At 36.9% G+C, this 18,726-nt stretch overlaps 1 protein-coding gene across 7 annotated transcripts in view; it reads left to right on the top strand.

Moving 5' to 3' along the window:
• PHTF1 (putative homeodomain transcription factor 1) overlaps positions 1-18,726 on the top strand; it is a 72,097-nt gene that overhangs the window by 43,343 nt on the left and 10,028 nt on the right. For 4 of the 7 annotated variants that reach the window (XR_015726393.1, XR_015726392.1, XR_006780309.2 and 1 more), the window contains exons 16-19: positions 701-856; positions 1,825-1,920; positions 2,338-2,463; positions 3,037-3,168. Coding sequence is in view for 3 of the 7 variants with exons in the window: in XM_087866191.1 (XP_087722317.1) it covers positions 701-856; positions 1,825-1,920; positions 2,338-2,463; positions 3,037-3,057 (399 nt within the window). In the remaining 4 variants the exon portion in view is untranslated. Of the gene's footprint in view, positions 1-700; positions 857-1,824; positions 1,921-2,337; positions 2,464-3,036; positions 3,557-18,726 lie in introns of those variants that run through there. The other 3 variants (XM_087866191.1, XM_045801478.2, XM_045801479.2) reach the window with 1 other exon arrangement.

Below are 18,726 nucleotides of genomic sequence, written 5' to 3'. Positions count from 1 at the left end.
AACAGAATTAGCTAAGAGGAGTGGTGACAGGAGCCCAAATGGCCCTCGAGGAAGAGAGATGGAGAAGGAGGCTGCTCTGTGACTTCCTGGTTTTCCAAAGGCCAGCATTTGGTTTCAGTGAGGGTGCTCTGTATATTTTTCAATCAATTCCATTTTACCTTGGGCTTGCTTGAGTAAATTTTGAAAAAACCAAAGACTTTTATCAGAAAACTGGACACATAATAGGCGCTTGATAACTTGTAGCTGCTGCTGCTGCTGTTATTCGGATCCTCAAATGCAGTAGAGAACTGATCCTTAGGACTTTGTAGTCATACCAGTAGGATGAGCCACATATTTTAGGAAGCTCTACTAGTCATATAAATGCAAATTTAATACTTTGAAAAGTGGTTACCATGTAATCGTGAGTGGGCACACTAGTGGTTAAAAGGCCGGAAATGTGTTTGTCTTATTTTACTTGTTGTATGTTTTCCTCCTTTGTTACTTCCAGACTTTTGCTGTCTTTCATGCAAAGGAAAAAATCCGGGAACTTAGAGAAATAGATAGTGATTAGTTAAATAGATAATGCTTTATATGAGTATTAAACCTCTTCTGCTTTGCATATAAAGTATTGGTAACTTATAAATCCTTTTAAATTGCTAAAGGAGTAACTATAGATTTTGAGACAGTTGAAAAACTTAACTATTTTTGGTCCTTTGTATAGGTTCTTCAGGGGCATAAAACTTTCCTGAATGATGCTTATAATTGGGAATTTTTGATCTGGGAAACAGCTTTACTACTTTTCTTACTGCGTCTGGCTTCATTGGGGTCTGAAACCAATAAGAAATACAGCAATGTTTCAATATTACTTACTGAACAGGTATTGATTGGTCCTTGTCAATTTGGTTCTGTGTTTAGAGACGGCATCATAAGATTTGTGCAGAAGATTAAGGGTTGAGTCTAGATTTAGCACTTTCTAGCTATATGAACTTAGAAGTCACTCTGCTACTATGTAAGTGTTTCCTCCTTATAAAATGAGGGTAATAATCTTCCCCACCTGTTCCCAGGATTGTAAGAATTAAGATCTTATGGATTAAAATTATTTTGTATATTATAAAGGTATCTTTATTGGTAGTAATGGAACATGGTTTTAATCTCATATTCCACATCAAGTATTAGATCTTTGTAGTACTTGTCATTGAAGCATGTTTAATAAGCTGCTTGAATTTCTTCTGTATCAGCCGTAGAATACATTCAGTGTTTGGAAAATGCTTGCTCTTTAGTATGTGACTGGATTTTAAGACTAGGAAATGTTTCTTATAAACATAGAGTAGTATAAAGGGGTTTTGTTTATTTGTTTTTGATTTCACGTTTATCCAAAAGTTTTAAATAAAAACATTTGGTATTATTAGATTTTCTTTTTTTGCCTTAGAATTATAGTGGAGAATATTTCCTAGCAGAGAAAAAATAAGGAAATAGCACGTGAAAAGCAGCAGCTATCTTCTTACATCTCATTAGCGTTTCCTGAGGATGTTAGATTATGTGGAGGACATATAACATATGAAGGAGTTCACATGTTAATTGTTATGTTATAATTAGTATTACACTTTTCATTGTTTTGATATTTAAAATACTTTTTTTTTAATCCACTAAATGACTCTTCTTTGCCAAATATGACTGACTGGGCTGGGGGGCAGGGTATGTGACATATGTGTTCTGTAGAAATAGCTTCAGGAATTTCAAAATTTATTTTATTTGAAAATATTACCCTCGAATCTGCCAGACTTGATGCAGTGTATATAGACCTTTTTCTGTGACATTTGCCTTAATCTCTCCTTTTTCCCTTAGATTAATTTATATCTTAAGATGGAGAAAAAGCCGAATAAGAAAGAGCAGCTTACTCTAGTAAATAATGTATTAAAGCTGTCCACCAAGTTATTGAAAGTAAGTAATATCCTGTGATACACTTTTACTAGCACTTAAATCAATGCTTTACTTACCGGAGGCGACCCTAGTAACAGATAGATGCCAGGCTGTGTACATTCAAAATGCCAGCTTGATAGTTGGGGTTAATGACTCTATAAAAAAAAATTTCCCATCTCGTTACCCAGGTTCTGGTGATTGCTGACGTCTGTCACATTTTTCAAATTAAAAATGACATAGAATGCAAACCCACATTTAAACACAGAGCTAGTGGAAAAGTAGGTGTCTGTTACAGGTGTTTTGAAAGCAGCTACTAGGCATGAAGGAAAAATGACCTGATGCAGTTATCCTCCCCCAAGACCTAAAAAACAGCCCAGAAAATACTTGCGGCCATCGAGAGGCCATGGATCTCATCTCCGTCCTTTCATGTTTTTGTAGGAGCTGGACACACCATTTAGACTCTATGGACTGACAATGAATCCCTTAATCTACAATATAACACGAGTCGTTATCCTTTCTGCTGTCTCAGGTGTTATAAGTGATCTTCTAGGATTTAATATAAGAGTAAGTGGGACCAGTACCCTGTAGCATCTGCCTTAGTCTTAAAAATTACCAACTATAATAATCCTTGCTCTTCACCCTGTGTGTGTGTGTGTGTGTGTGTGTGTGTGTGTGTGTGTGAGAGAGAGAGAGAGAGAGAGAGAGAGAGAGAGAGATTGGGAGCCTGGAGACTGGCCTGGAAAGAACTCTTGAGGCAAAACAGGTGAAACAGACATGTTAATGGTGGTACCCAGGCTTCTTAGCTTAGGTTTTCTCGTTTGACACAAGCATAATAGACTGTGTTCTTGAATGGAACAAAAAAGTTTGGCTCTCATGTCAATCTAATAGCATGGGCTGGGGAATGGTCGTCTTCTCATCTAGGGAAATACATAGAGGCAGAGTGAATGAAAACCCAAGCCCCGTGAACTGCAATATGTCATTTTGACCCTGGAAATTGTTCATGTTTCTTCGCTGTGGTGTTCTGTGGTTGCTATTGCTCTTATGTAAGGGTTCTTGGTTCGTAGTCATGTAAGTGCACCTGTAAGCCCCAACTGTTGGTCTTAAAACTAACTTATTTTGGTGATTTTCTTTTCTTAGCTGTGGAAAATTAAGTCCTAAGCTGAGCCATGTGCCTGGACTGTCCCCTTGCTGGCATCAGTACTTACCCATTAAGAAAGGAGAGGACTTGCAGAAACCATGAGACACCGACCTGCTTGTTCACACACAGAGGTGCCCTCAGCTCTGCCTAATCTTATGAATGGTGTTTTCAGAGGAACAAATCCTTTTCCAGCTGGGCGTGTATGCCAAAAATTGTATTTTCACGGTTTTCAAATAATATGAATAGTCAGATCGTGCATTATGGTAATAAGGACAACTTTCTAAGTTAGGAAATTGATTTTGGGCATTTCAGTGCTGTGACAGTTATATTGACTGCAAGTAGTCTTTTGGGTTACTATGGTGGAGGCCCAACGCATGAAGAAGATATCCTCTATTGGAAATGGCAAATTCAGTACTTTTCTATTAAGTCTATACAATTGGAGATTTCTTTTCTCTAGCAAAGAGATATCAAATTTAAACTATTTTAGGTTGAACCCAAATAAAGAATTTTATTGGAGAATTTCAGTTTCTAGGCTTTTTATTGTTGTTGCAGAAAAAAAAAAAACCTTTTAAACTGTGAGTTTCTGTTAACTATGGAGAAAATTGTAATTAGTTTACAGTTTTGAAGTTAATCCCAATAACTGGATTAGTTGTTGGGGAAAGAGACATGCATGTAATGTGCCATGTAATTCAGCATGTGAAGTGTAAGTGTATGCATATGCGTTTATGCCCATCATACAACACGGTTTCCACATAAATCATCTGAGCTGTTGCCTATCACAGTGCTAAGTGAAGCATGGGTAGTTTGTCTGTTGTATGGCTCAAGGTACCCGACCCTCGGTTCAAATTCAGATCCTTAGTGTCTATACTCAGCCAAGTTATGCCTTTGATGATTTGGATTCCCTCATCAGCATTCCCTGTTACACACATGCATATCCATATGTTCATGAAAACTCTCATAGCCTACATACAATTCTTGCCTTGAAGCTGTCCGCTTTGAAGACTCTCGTGAGGCAAGTTGAAAGTCTGACATTTTAATGATAAGATTTTGTGAATTTTTATTTTGTCTTATTGTTTTATTGAAATAGAATTAACCTACAGTGTTACATTATTTTCAGGCATACAATATAATGTTTCAACAATTCTATACTTTAGTGCTTATCACATGAGAAGCGTACTTTTATTCCCCTTGATTTTGTGAATTTTTAGAAGGAAATAAGTTAGAAACTTAGGGATTACATGTAAAGTATGTACCCACACAAAATCAGTGTATCAATTATACATACCCTAATGTGCAGGAAGATTTTTGAAGTTTAAAGATGAATTTCTCGAGAGTCCAGGGATTGAGATCAGACCTATCAGGTTCATATCCTTGGCTCTGTGACTTACTAGCTTCATAATCTAAGGCAAATTACTTAACCTCTGTGCATCTCAATTTATCTGTTAAATGGGAATAACTACTACCTAATAGAGTTTTTAAGGTTGAATGAAATGATCATGTAAGGTACTTAACACAACATATAGTGTGTAGCACTTTGTAAATCACTTGTTGTTCCTATTTAAGACCTTTAAAAAAATCTTTCACCAATAGACTCCTAACTGTGAAGATAGAAACATAGGAAGCAAGGTTGCTGAACTAGGAGGATTACCAAAAACTTGCAGCCGTTTTAAATGCTGTGTGAGAGATAATTTCTTTCAAAGGTACAGCCCCATTATAGTGATTTGCCTGTTGAAGCAACTGTTTTGTAAAGCCACTTTAGTATCTCATCAGATGACTCCTAGGAATCATGCTTTTACTATTTTCCATAGGGAACAATAGCAACTGTGTCAGTGCAAGATTGAGCTCGGTGCAGATTTCAGATGAAGAAAGCTCATACCTGTAACTTTTTCTCCTGCAAAAAAACCTGTTTGGTTTTTATTTACAACTTTTACACAGTGCATTGTTTAGTTTAAATGCAGTATTTAGAATAGTTTACTCTTACGGGTTGTTTCAGTTACAGTTTTGATAGTGTATAATTGGTTTAAATTACTTTTCAGGTGGATAAAATTATATATAAGTTTAGCTGCTCATGTTGGAAACAGGAATCATTCTTGATTCCTTCCTCTTCCACAAACTTCACATCCAGGCACCAAGTCTTTGAATAATTGTCTTCTAGATATTTTTCTAATCAGTCCTCTGTCCTCCATACCCATTTCTACGACCCCAGTTGATGTCAACATTCTTTGTTTTTGTGAACAAGTTTATGCTCCCTTTGCTCTTACATATGTATGGCCCCTTGTCCCCCAAGCCCAATCTATTCTTCTCAGAAAGTTAGTTTTACTATCTTTCCTAAAATGCAAGTCTCGTCACATAGAATCTATTAGTGGTTTACAATTACTTTGAAGATAAAAATCCAAAATCCTTTTAGCAATGTGTACAGGCCCACCTTGTTAAGAAAGATTTCTGAATCTGTATTTGAAAGATATTTTTGCTGGGTATAAAACTCTAGTTTTAAAAGTGTTGTTGCTCCACTGCCTCCTGGATTGTGTTGTTTCTGACAAGAAGTCTGCTGTCATTCTTATCTTTTTAAACCTCTGCTGCTTTTAATTTAAGGTTTTTATCAAATTTGTGTTTAATTATAATGTGCGTTGGTGTAGTTCATGATTTTTGTGCTTGGGATTTGTTGCACTTATTGGACTTGCGGATTTATATAGTTTAATTTTGTCTGTTATTTCCTAAAATACGTTTTCTCTACCCCACTCTCTCCTACCTCCTTCTGGGGCTCCAATTTACATGTATGTTAGTCTGCTCGAAGTTGTCACACAGCTTACTAATGGTTTGTACATTTCCCGTCTTCTTTCTCTGTCTTTAATTTCAGATAGTTTCTGTTGCCATGTCTTCAAGTTCACCAACTTATTCTTCTGCACTAATTTGCTGTTAATCTTACCTAATGTATTTTTGTCTGTGGAAGTTCAATTTTTAAAAAATCTTTCATGTCTCTCCTTAATACGCTATTTCTTTTCTCTACCTTGTTTAACATAATAAATATATTTATAATAGAAATAGTAAATAAGGACATTAAAAGAGTATCATCTGTGTCATATTTTGGTTTGTTTTTAATGATTGATTTTTCTGGTTTTGGGTAATATTTTCCTGCTACTTCGCATCCCTGGTAATTTTTTAATTTTAAATTTTATACTGTTGGGTGTTGGGTTTTTGTGTACATGTGTGTATTCTTTTAAATCTTCTTGAGCTCTGTTTTGGAATACAGTTAAGTTACTCGGAAACAGTTTGATCATTTCAAAGCTTGCTTTGAAGCTTTGTTAGGTGGGCCAGAACAGTCCTGTACTGAGGGCTACTTTTCTCCCCTACTGAAGCAATATCCTCCTAGAGTATTCAACCCAATGTTTATTATGTGAGGTTTTTCCAATTTGACTGTGGGAATGCAAACTAGTCCCAGCTTAGAATGTCTCTGCTTGCTTCTTTTTGATAGTTCTTTCCCTTTTGTTTGGTATTTCCCAACAACAAGTATTGCGCTGGTCAGTACTTACCTAAAGACTTGAAAGGAACCCTCTGCACATTTTTTTGGAACTGTCCTCTCTAAGCAGCTGTCTTCGCTCTGGTACTCTGTTTTGCAAATTCCAGCTGTCTTGGCCTTTCCGAATTCTTTTTTTTTTTTTTTAAGATTTTATTTATTTATTCGACAGAGATAGAGACAGCCAGCGAGAGAGGGAACACAAGCAGGGGGAGTGGGAGAGGAAGAAGCAGGCTCATAGTAGAGGAGCCTGATGTGGGGCTCCATCCCATAACGCCGGGATCATGCCCTGAGCCGAAGGCAGACGCTTAACCGCTGTGCCACCCAGGTGGCCCGGCCTTTCTGAATTCTTAACTCTGTCTCCTCAACACAGCAAGACTGCCTGGTTCAGTTTGGGTTCCCCTTTCCTGTACCACAGCCGAGAAATGGCCTCTAAGCAATAATCTGGGGCAATCATGGGGCTCAACTCATTTAATTCCCTTATTACTGTCTATTGTCCAACATTTAAAACCCATTTTTCATATACTTTTTCCCTTTTCTCCCCCCCAGTTGTTTAAGGTGGGAGAGTAAAGTCTGTTCCTCTGATGACCCTAAGGTAGTTCCCTGTCTTTCCTTGTTATTGGTTACATGGCCCTATTCATTTCCTTCAGGGCACTTATCACAATCTGATGTCTTGTTTACTTTTACTGCAGAGAAGTCCTTTACTTCTTTTTTAAAAAATATTTGCTTTTAATTGAAGTAAAGTTTATATGAAATATTATATAGTTTCAGGTGTATAATACAGTGATTTGACATTTACATACATTATAAAATGCTCACCATGGTAAGTATAGTTACCATCTGTCACCTTACAAAGTTATTACAATATTATAGTCTACCTTCCCCATGCTGTACTTATACCCCATTTTATTTACAATAAAATTAAAAGCTTATTTGTTTTGTAACTGGAAATTTGTACCTCTTAATCTCCTTTGTCTATTTCACTCGTCTTCTTATTCCCCTCTCTTCTGCCAGCCACCACTTTGTTCTTTGTATTTATGAGACTGTTTCTGTTTTGTTTTGTCTTTTAGATTCCACGTATAAGTGAAATCATATGGTATTTGTATTTCTCTGTCTGACTTATTTCACCTAGCACAACACCTTTTAGGTCTATTCATGTCACAAATGGCAGGATTTCATTCTTTTTTATGACTAATATTCTTGTGTGTGTGTGTGTACACAATATCTTCTTTATTCATTCATCTATCAATGGATACTTAAGTTGTTTATCTTGGCTATTGTAAATAATGCTGTAATAAACATAGGGAAGCATATATCTTTTCAAATTAGTGTTTTTGTTTTCTTTGGATAAATACCCAGTGGTAGAACTACTAGATTGCATGGTATTTGTCTTTTTAATTTTTTTAAATTTTTTTAAATTTTTTTTATTTTTATTTTTTTTTTAAAGATTTTATTTATTTATTTGACAGAGATAGAGACAGCCAGTGAGAGAGGGAACACAAGCAGGGGCAGTGGGAGAGGAAGAAGCAGGCTCACAGCGGAGGAGCCTGATGCGGGGCTCGATCCCATAACACTGGGATCACGCCCTGAGCCGAAGGCAGACGCTTAACCGCTGTGCCACCCAGGCGCCCCTAATTTTTTTTTAAAGTTTTAATTTATTTTTTGACAGAGAGACAGAGAGGGACACAAGCAGGGGGAGTTGGAGAGGGAAAAGCAGGCTCCCACTGAGCAGGGAACCCGATGTGGGGCTTGATCCCAGGACCCTGAGTTCATGACCCGAGCTGAAGGCAGACACTTAATGACTGAATCATCAAGGCACCCCTGTCTTTTTAATTTTTTGAGGAATCTCCATGCTATTTTCCAAAGTGGCTGCACAAAATTTACTTTCCCAACAATAGACCAACAGTGCAAGAGGGTCCCCTTTTATCTACATCCTTGCCGACACTTGTCATTTGTGCTTTTGATACCAGCCATTCTGACAGATGTCAGGTGACATCTCACTGTGATTTTGCATTTCCCTGATGATTAGTCATGACGAGCATCTTTTCATGTGTCTGTTGGCCATCTGGATGTCTTTTTTTTGGGGGGGGGAACATCTATTCAGATCCTCTGTCCATTTTTAAATTCCATTGTTAGTTTTTTTTGGCATTGAGTTGTATGAGTTTTTAAATGTATTTTGAATGTTAATCCTTACCGAATATATTATTTGCAAATATCTTCCCCCATTCTGTAGGTCTCCTTTTTGTTTTGTTGGTGGTTTTCTTTGCTGTGAGAAAGCTTTCTATTTTGTTAAGTCCCACTTGTTTATTTTGGCTTTTGCTGCCCTTGTCTGAGGAGATGGATCCCAAAAAGTACTGCTAAGACCAATGTTCAAGAGTATTACTTGCCTATATTTTCTTTTAGAAGTTTTACTGTTTCAGGTCTTACATTTAGGTCTTTAATCAATTTTATTTTTGTAGATAGTCTAGGAAAATGGTTTCATTCTTTTGTGTGTAGCTGTCCAGTTTTCCCAACACCATTTATTTAAGAGAATGTCTTTTCCCCCTTGTATATCCTTGCCTCCTTTGCTGTAGATTAATTGACCATATAAGTGCAGTTTATTTTGGGGTTCTCTATTCTGTTCCACCGATCTGTGTGTCTGTATTTGTGCCAGTACCATACTGTTTTCATGACTGTAGCTCTGTAGTATAGTTTGAATTCTGGGATTGTGATACCTCCAGCTTTGCTCTTCTTTCTCAAGATTGCTTTGGCTATTTGGGAACTTTTGGAGTTCCATGCCAATATTAGGATTATTTATTCTAGTTCTGTGAAAAATGCTTTTGGTATTTTGATAGGGATTGCACTGAATCTGTAGATTGCTTTGGGTAGTATGGATGGACATTTTAACAATATTAATTCTTCCAATACATGAGCATGGTATATCTTTTTATTTGTGTCATCTTCAGTTTCTTTAATAATGTCTTATAGTTTTCAGAGTACAGATCTTTTACCTCCTTGGTTAAATTTATTCCTAGGTAATTTATTGTTCTTGATACAATGATAAATGAGATTGTTTTTGTATTTTCTCTTTTAATTTATTATTAGTGTATAGAAATGCAACAGATTTCTGTATATTAATTTTGTATCTTACAACTTTACTGAATTCATTTATTCTAATAGTTTTTGGTGGAGTCTTAAGGGTTTCTATATATAGCATCATGTCATCTGCAAATAGTGACAGTTTTACTTCTTCCTTACCAATTTGGATGCCTTTTGTTTCTTTTCCTGGTCTGATTGCTGCAGCTAGGGCTTTTAGTACTGTGTTAAATAAAAATGGTGAGAGTGGATACCCTTGTCTTGTTCCTGATCTTAGAGGAAAAGCTTTCAGCTTTTTACCCTTGAGTATGATGTTAGCTCTGGGTTTTTCATATATGGCCTTTATTATGTTGAGGTATGTTCCCTCTATCCCCACATTGTTGAGAATTTTTATCATGAATGGATGCTGAATTTTCTTTTTTTTTTTTTTAAGATTTTATTTATTTATTTGACAGAGACAGCCAGTGAGAGAAGGAACACAAGCAGGGGGAGTGGGAGAGGAAGAAGCAGGCTCCCAGCAGAGGAGCCCTATGTGGGGCTCGATCCCAGAACACCGGGATCACGCCCTGAGCCGAAGGCAGACGCTTAACGACTGAGCCACCCAGGCGCCCCAGATGCTGAATTTTCTTAAATGCTTTTCCTACCATCTAGATGATCATATGATTTTTTAAAAATCATTTTTGTAGATGTGATGATGTATCATGTTGACTGGTGGATATTGAGCCATCACTGCATACTTGGAATAAATCTCACTTGATCATGGTGAATGATCCTTTAATGTATTGCTGAGTTCAGTTTTCTACTAGTTTATTCAGGATTTCTGCATCATGTTCATCAAGGATATTGGCCTGTAATTTTCTTTTTTCATAGTGTTTTTCTTTTTGGTATCAGGTTAATGCTGGCCTTGTAGAATGAATTTGGAAGCATTCCTTCCTCTTTAATTTTTTTGGGAAGAGTTTGAGGATATGTATTAACTCTTCTTTATATGTTTGGTAGAATTCCCTTATGAAGCCAGCTGGTCCTAGACTTTTGTTTGTTGGGAGATTTTTGATTACTAACTCAATTTATTACTAGTAATTGGTCTGTTCAAATTATTTTTTTCTTCCCTTTTCAATTTTGAAGATTGTGTATTTCTAGGTATTTACCTATTTATTCCAGGTTGTCCAGTATGTTGGCATATAATTTTTTGTAGTGGTCTTTTGTAATGCTTTGCATTTGTGGTGTCAGTTGTAACTTCTCTTTCATTTCTGATTTTGAGTCCTCTTTTTTCTTTATGAGTATCTAATGTTTTTATCAGTTTTATCTTTTTAAAGAATTAGTGCTTAGTTTCATTGATCCTTCCTATTGTTTTTTTAGTCTCTATTTTTTTCCAGCTCTGATCTTTATTATTTACCTCCTTCTACTGACTTTGAGATTTGTTCTTCTGTTTCAGTTTTTTTAGGTGTAAGATTAGATTGTTTGAGGTTTTTCTTGTTTCTTAAGATAGGTCTGTATTGCTATAAACTTTCCTCTTAGATAGAAGTGGGGTGTTCCCTACTGTTATTGTACTGCTGTTAGTTTCTCCCTTTATATCTGTTAGTATTTGCTTTATATATTTAGGTGCTTCTGTGTTGGGTGCATAGATATTTACAATTGTTATATCTTCTTGTAGGATTGATCCTTTTTACATTATGTAATGTCTTCTTTGTCTCTTGTTATAGTTTTTGTTTTAAAGTCTATTTTGTCTGATATAAGTATTACTACCCCAGCTTTTTTTGGTTCCATTTGCATGGAGTATCTTTTTCCATCTCTTCACTTTCAGTCTGTGTGTCATTAGGTCTGAGTGAGGCAACATATAGGTGGGTCTTTTTTATTTTTTCATCTCTTCGGTCACCCTATGTCTTTTGACTAGAGCGTTTAGTCCATTTACATTTAAAGTAGTTATTGATAGGTATGTGCTTATTGTTTTATGGTTGTTTTGTAGTTTGTCTCTGTTCTTTTTTGCTCTTTTCCCTTCTGATCTGTTGATTTTCTTTAGTGTTAGGCTGAGATTTCTTTCTCTTTATTTTGGTGTATTTATTATAGGTTTTTGGTTTGTGGTTGCCATGAGGTTTATGCATAACTTCCTATGTATATAGGAGTCTATTTTAAGTTGATGTTCACTTAAGTTCGAACACATTCTAAAAGTACCACATTTTTACTCCCTTTCTCCCTTTACTCCCTTATTTGGTGTTACATTTTACATCTTTTTATTTTGGGTATCCCTGAACTAATTGTAGATAAAATTGATTTTACTGCTTTTGTCTTGTACCGTCATACTAGCTTTATACGTGATCGATCTACTACCTTTACTGTATGTTTGCTTTTAGCGGTGGAAGTTTTATCTTTCATAAATTTTTCCTAAAGTTTTGGCCTTTTCGACTTAACATTTAACATTTCTTGTGAGGCCAGTTCGTGGTGATAAACTCCTTTAACTTTTGTTTGTCTGGGAAACTCTTTATCTCTCCTTTAGTTGAATGGTGACCCTTCTGGGTAGAATATTGTTGGCTGGAGGTTTTTTCCTTTCAGCACTTTGAGTATTATCATGCTACCCGCCTTTTGGCCTGCAACGTTTCTGCTAAAAAAAATCAGACGATGTCCTTGTGGGGTTTCCCTTGTAGGTAACTGGTTGCTCTTCTCTTGCTACTTTTTTTTTTTTAAGGTTTTTCATTAGTCACTCAATACTCATCACAAGTGGAGACTCCTTAATCCCCATTGCCTGTTTAACCCATCCCCGCATCCTCTCCCCTCTGGTAACCATTAGTTTGTCCCCTATAGTTAAGAGTCTGTTTCTTGGTTTGTCTCTCTTTTCCCCCTTTGCTCATTTGTTTTGTGTCTTAAATTCCACATATGAGTGAAATCATATCAAGTTTGTCTTTTTCTGACTTATTTCACTTGGCATTATACACTTTAGCTCCATCCATGCCATTGCAAATGGCAAGATTTCATTCTTTATTTTTTATTTTTATTTATTTATTTGAGAGAGCGAGAGTGAGAAAGAGAGTGAGCATGAGTGGGGGGGGAGGGGCAGAGGGAGAGGGAGAAACAGATTCCTCACTGAGCAGGGACACTGGAATCATGACCTGAGCTGAAGGCAGATGTTTAACTGACTGAGCCACCCAGGTGCCCCAAGATTTCATTCTTTGTTATGGCTGAATAATATTCCATTGTATATATACACCACATCTTTTTTTATCCGTTCATCAATCTTGGCTCTTGTAAATAGTGCTGCTATAAACATTGGGGTGCATGTATCCCTTTGAATTAGTGTTTAGATTTTTTAGAAATATTTATTTGAGAGAGAGAGAACAAACCAGGGGAGAAGGAGAGGGACAAGGAGACTCCCTGCTGAGTGCAGAGCCTAATGAAGGACTCAATCCCAGGACCCTGAGATCATGACCTGAGTTGAAGTCAGATGCTTAAGTGACTGAGCCACCCAGGTGCCCCAGTGTTTTGATATTCTTTGGGTAAATACCCAGTAGTGCAACTGCTGGATCATAGGGTAGTTCTATTTTTAACTTTTTGAGGAACTTCCATATTGTTTACCATAGTGGCTGCACCAGTTTGCATTCCCAACAGCACAAGGGTTCCTTTTTCTCCACATCCTCACCAATACCTCTTGTTTCTTGTGTTGTTGATTTTAGCCATTTTGACAGGTATGAGGTGATATCTCGTAGTTTTGATTTGCATTTCCCTGATGATAGGTGATGATGAGGATCTTTTCATGTGTCTGTTGGCCATTTGTATGTCTTTGGAGAACTGTCTGTTCATATCTTTTGCCCATTTTTAAATTAGGTTGTTTATATTTTGGGTATTGAGTTTTCTAAGTTCTTTATATATTTTGGATACTAACCCTTAATTGGCTATGTCATTTGCAAATATATTCTTCCATCTGTAGATTGCTTTTTAGATTTGTTGATTGTTTCCTTCACCATGCAGAAGCTTTTTATTTTGATGTAGTCCCAATAGTTTATTTTTGCTTTTTTCCCCCTTGCTTCAGGAGACATCTAGAGAGATGTTGGTATAGCTGACGTTAAAGAGGTTACTGCCTGTGTTCTTCTAGGATTTTTATGGTTTCAGATATCACGTTTCAGATTGACGTCTTTAATCCATTTTGAATTTATTTTTGTGTATGGTGTGAGGAAGAAGTCCAGTTTCATTCTTTTGCATGTCGCTGTCCAGTTTTCCCAACACTGTTTGTTGAAGAGACATTTTCCTATTGGGTATTCTTTCCTGCTTTGTCACAGATTAATTGACCGTACAATTGTGAGTTCATTTCTGGGTTTTCTATTCTGTTCTGTTGATCTGTGTGTCTGTTTTTGTGCTAGGACCACACTGTTTGGATCGCTACAGCTTTGTAATATAACTTGAAGTCCAGAATTGTGATGCCTCCAGCTTTGCTTTTCTTTCTTAAGATTGCTTTGGCTATTCAGGGTCTTTTGTGGTTCCATACACATTTTAGGATTGTTTGTTCTAGTTCTGTAAAAAATGCTGTTCATATTTTGATAGGGATTGCATTAAATGTGTAGATTGCTTTGGCTAGTATAGATATTTTAACAATATTCTTCCAGTCCATGAGCATGGAATGTCCTTCCATTTCTTTGTGTACAAGTCTTGGACAGAGTACAAGTCTTTCACCTCTTTGATTGTGCTTATTCTTAGGTATCCTATTATTTTGGGTGCAATTATAAATGTGATTTTCAAAAAAATTTCTCTTCTGCTACTTCATTCTTGGTGTATAGAAATGCAAAAGATTTGTTGTACATTGATCTTGTACCCTGTGGTTTTACTGCATTCATGTATCAGTTCTAGCAGTTTTTTGGTGGAGTCTTTCAGGTTTTCTATGTAGAGTATCATGTCATCTGCAAATAGTGAAAGTTTGACTTCTCCTTACTGATTTGGATACCTTTTGTTTCTTTTTGTTGTCTAACTGTTGTGGCTGGGACTTCCAGTCTATGTTGAATAAAAGCGGTGAGCGTGGACATCCCTGTCTTGTCTCTTACCTTAAGGGAAAGGCTCTCAGTTTTTCCCCATTGAGGATGATCTTAGCTGTGGGTTTTTCATATAAGGCCTTTATTATGTTGAGGTATGTTGCCTCTAGACCTCCTTTGTAGAGGCTTTTTATCATGAATAGATGTTGGACTTTGTCAAATGCTTTTTCTGTGTCTATTGAAATGATCATATGGTTCTTATCCTTTCTTTTATTGATGTGATGTATCACCTTGATTGATTTGTGAATACCGAACCACCCTTGCAGCCCAGGAGTAAATCTCACTTAATTGTGGTGGATTATTTTTTTTAATGTATTTTTGGGTTGGGTTTGCTAGTGTTTCGTTGAGGATTTTGACATCTGTGTTCATCAGAAATACTGGCCTGTAGTTTCTTTTTTTTTTTGTGGCATCTTTATCTGGGTTTGGTATCGGAGTAATGCTGGCCTTATAAAATGAACTTGAATGTTTTCCTTCCTTTTCTATTCTTTGGAATAGTTTGAGAAGAATGGGAATGAATTCTTCTTTAAATGTCTAGCAGCATTCACCAGGAAAGCCATCTGGTCCTGGACTTTTGTTTATTGGGAATATTTTGATTGCTGATTCAATCTCTTTGCCAGTAATCAGTGTGTTCAAATTTTCTTTCTTCCTGTTTCAGTTTTGATAGGATTATATGTTTCTAGGAATTTATCCATTTCTTCTAAGTTGTCCAATTTGTTGGCATATAGTTTTTCATAATATTCTCTTATAGTTGTTTCTATTTCTGTGGTGTTTGTTGTTATTTCTCCTCTCTCAGTTACAATTTTATTTGTTTGGGTCCTTTTCCTTTTTTCTTGATAAGTCTGGCAAAAGGTTTATCGATTTTATTGATTTTTTTCAAAGAACCAGCTCCTGGTTTCCTTGATCTGTCTTATTGTGTGTGTTTTTGTTTGTTTTAGTTTCCCTATCATTTATTTCTGCTCTAATCTTTATTATTTCCTTCCTCCTGTTGTTTTAGGCTTTGTTTGTTGCTCTTGCTTCTTGAAGTAGGCCTGTATTGCTATAAACTTCCCTCTTAGAATCACTTTTGCAGCATCCCGAAGGTTTTGAACCATTGTGTTTTCATTTTCATTTGTTCCCATGTACTTCTCAATTTCTTCTTTTATTTCCCGGTTGATCCATTCATTGTTTAGTAGCATGTTATTTAACATCCATGTATTTGTGCTCTTTCCAGATTTTTCCTTGTGGTTGATTTCTAGTTTCATAGGGTTGTGGTCAGAAAAGATGCATGATATGATGTTGATCTTTTTGAATTTTTGAGGTCTGTTTTGTGGCCTAATATGTAATCTGTTCTGGAGAATGTTCCATGTGCACTTGAAAAGAATGTGTATTCTGCTGTTTTAGGATGGAATGTTCTGAATATGTCTGTTAAATCCATCTGTTCCAGGGTGTCATTCAAAGCCATTGTTTCCTTGTTGATTTTCTGTTTAGATGATCTGTCCATTGATGTAAGTGGGGTGTCGAAGTCCCCTACTATTATTGTAATATTACTTAGTTCTTTTAGGTTTGTTATTAACGATTTTGTGTATTTGGGTGGTCCTGTGTGGGGTGCATGAATATTTACAATTGTTACATCTTCTTGTTGAATTATCCTGTTCATTACTATATATAATATATATACTATTAATCACTATATGATAATATAGTGCCCTTCTTTGTCTTTTGTTACAGTCTTTGTTTTAAAGTCTATTTTGTCTGATATAAGTACTGCTACTCAGGCTTTCTTTCGACATCCATTTGCATGATAGATGCTTCTCTATCCCCTTGCTTTCAATCTGCAGGTGACTTTAGGTCTAGAATGAGTCTCTTAAAGGCAGCATATAGATGGGTCTTGTTTTTTTTATCCATTCTGTCACCCTGTGTCTTTTGATTGCAGTGTTGAGTCCATTTACATTCAAAGTAATTATTGATAAATGTGCATTTATTGCCATTTTATTTGTTTTTTGGTTGCTTCTGAAGATTTTCTCCGATCCTTTCTTGTGTTTCTTTCTCCCTTTCATAGTTTGCTGGTTTTCTTTAGTGATATATTGGGATTTCTTTCTCTTTATTTTGCATGTTTATTAGTGGTTTTTGATATATGGTTACCATTAGGTTGTATGTAACCTCTTTTGTATATAGGAGTCTATATTAAGTTGATGGTTGTTTCAGTCTGAACCTATTCTTTATTCCCTGCCTCCCTATGTTTTAGGTATATGGTGTCATACTTTGCATCCTTTTATTTTGTGGGTTCCTTAACTGATTTTTTACTGAAATGTTCATTTTTACTACTTTAAAGCATTCTATCTCATACTCTCATTTCTCCTCTTTCCTTTTAACTCAAAGAGTCCCCTTTAGTATTTGTTGCAGAGCTGGTTTACTGGTCATGAACTCCTTTAATTTTTGTTTGTCTGGGAAACTCTTTATCTCTCCTTCTATTCTGAATGATAGCCTTGCTGGATAGAGTATTCTTGGCTGCCAGTTGTTCCCATTGAGCAATTTGAATATATCATGCCACTCCTTTCTGGCTTGGAGTGTCTGCTGAAAAAACCACTGATAGCCTTATGGGGTTTCCCTTGTAAGTTACTGACTTCTTTTGTCTTGCTGTTTTTAATATTTTTTCTTATTGCTATATGTTGTTATTTTAATTACATTATGTCTTGGTGTGGATCTGCTTTTGTTGATTTTGTTGGGGGTTCTCTGTGCCTCCTGGATCTGGATATCTGTTTCCTTCCCAGATTAGGGAAGTTTTTAGCTATTCTTCAAATAAATTCTTTACCCTCTTTTTTCTCTCTCTTCTTCTTCTGGAATTCCTATAATACAAATGTTACATTTGATGGAATCACTGAGTTCCCTAAGTTATTCTAATTTTGCATGATTCTTTTTCTCTCTTTGTTCAGCTTGATTACTTTCCATTACTCTGTCTTCTAGGTTACTAATTTTTTCCTGTTTCTTCCATCTTACTGTTCATTCCATCAAGCATTTTCTCACTTTGTTTATTGAGCACTTTATCTCTGCTATATTTTTCCTTATATCTGTATTAATAGTCTCACTGGTGTCCTGCTTTCTCTTCTCAAGTCCAGCAAGTATCTTTATGATCATTGCTTTAAATTCTCCATCAGGCATGTTACTTATGTGTGTTTGGCTTATATCTCAGGCTACAGCCTTGCCCTTTCCTTTCATTTGAGACAAATTCTTCTGTCTTCTCATTTTATCTAAGTCTTCGTGCCTGTTTCTCTGTGTCACGAATGCCAGCTACATCCCCTGTTCTTGAGGATAATGGCTTTATGAAGAGGTCTTGTAGTGTCCTGCAGTGTATCATGCCCTGTTCCCCAGGGTGTGGCACTTCTGGGAGTGTCTCTAATGTGTGCCGTGTATGCTCTGCTGTTGTGTCTTGGCCACTTTATCCTTCAGGCCAGTCACCTGCAGAGGCTCTCTTATGCTATTGTGGGCAGTGTTGGTCCCTGGCCTGAAAAGTGGTGAGTTTTAACTAGCTGCACTCTGGTCTGCTTGTGAAATGAGACCTGTTGCCACTGCCACCAGAACTGAGGCTCTGCGAAACTCCCAGGTGGGGAGACGTGGTGTGGGCAGGGGTTTGGGCCAGTGTTTTGAGGGAGAGGGCCTGCCGTGCTTTGACTGAGGGAAGCTGAATTGGTAGGGATGGTTCTACCGAAGCATGGGGGCAGGACAGGCTTGGTCTAGGCAGTTAGGTAGCGAGTGTTGGCACTGTGCTGGGTCCTACAGGTGGCCCTATGCTTATGCTGAGGTGTGGGGGAGAGAAAGGACGCCTGCCAGATCCTTTGTTCCCAGAGGGGTCTCTCCATGAATGCTGCCTCTCTGGGACACAGTCCAAGACAACACAACTAACCTCCCCATTGTGTGCTCCAGGTGCTCTTCAGATCGCTGTGTCACCATTGCATGTCCACTGGCTGTTTGCCCTGGCTTTTCTCCAAGAGCAGCCCAATGTCCTCTGAGCTCTCCCTGAGCCAAGCACACAACCTTTAAACTCCAGGCTTTAGGCCCCGCTGGTTGTGAGAACTCACAAAATTTGAGCCCTCCCACTTACCAAGATAATTGCT

This window comes from Ursus americanus, chromosome 12, assembly GCF_024610735.1.
Source record: "Ursus americanus isolate L20-20 chromosome 12, mUrsAme1.1.p, whole genome shotgun sequence".
In the NCBI taxonomy this organism is placed as follows: domain Eukaryota; kingdom Metazoa; phylum Chordata; class Mammalia; order Carnivora; family Ursidae; genus Ursus; species Ursus americanus.
This window is presented reverse-complemented; position numbering and strand designations above follow the sequence as displayed.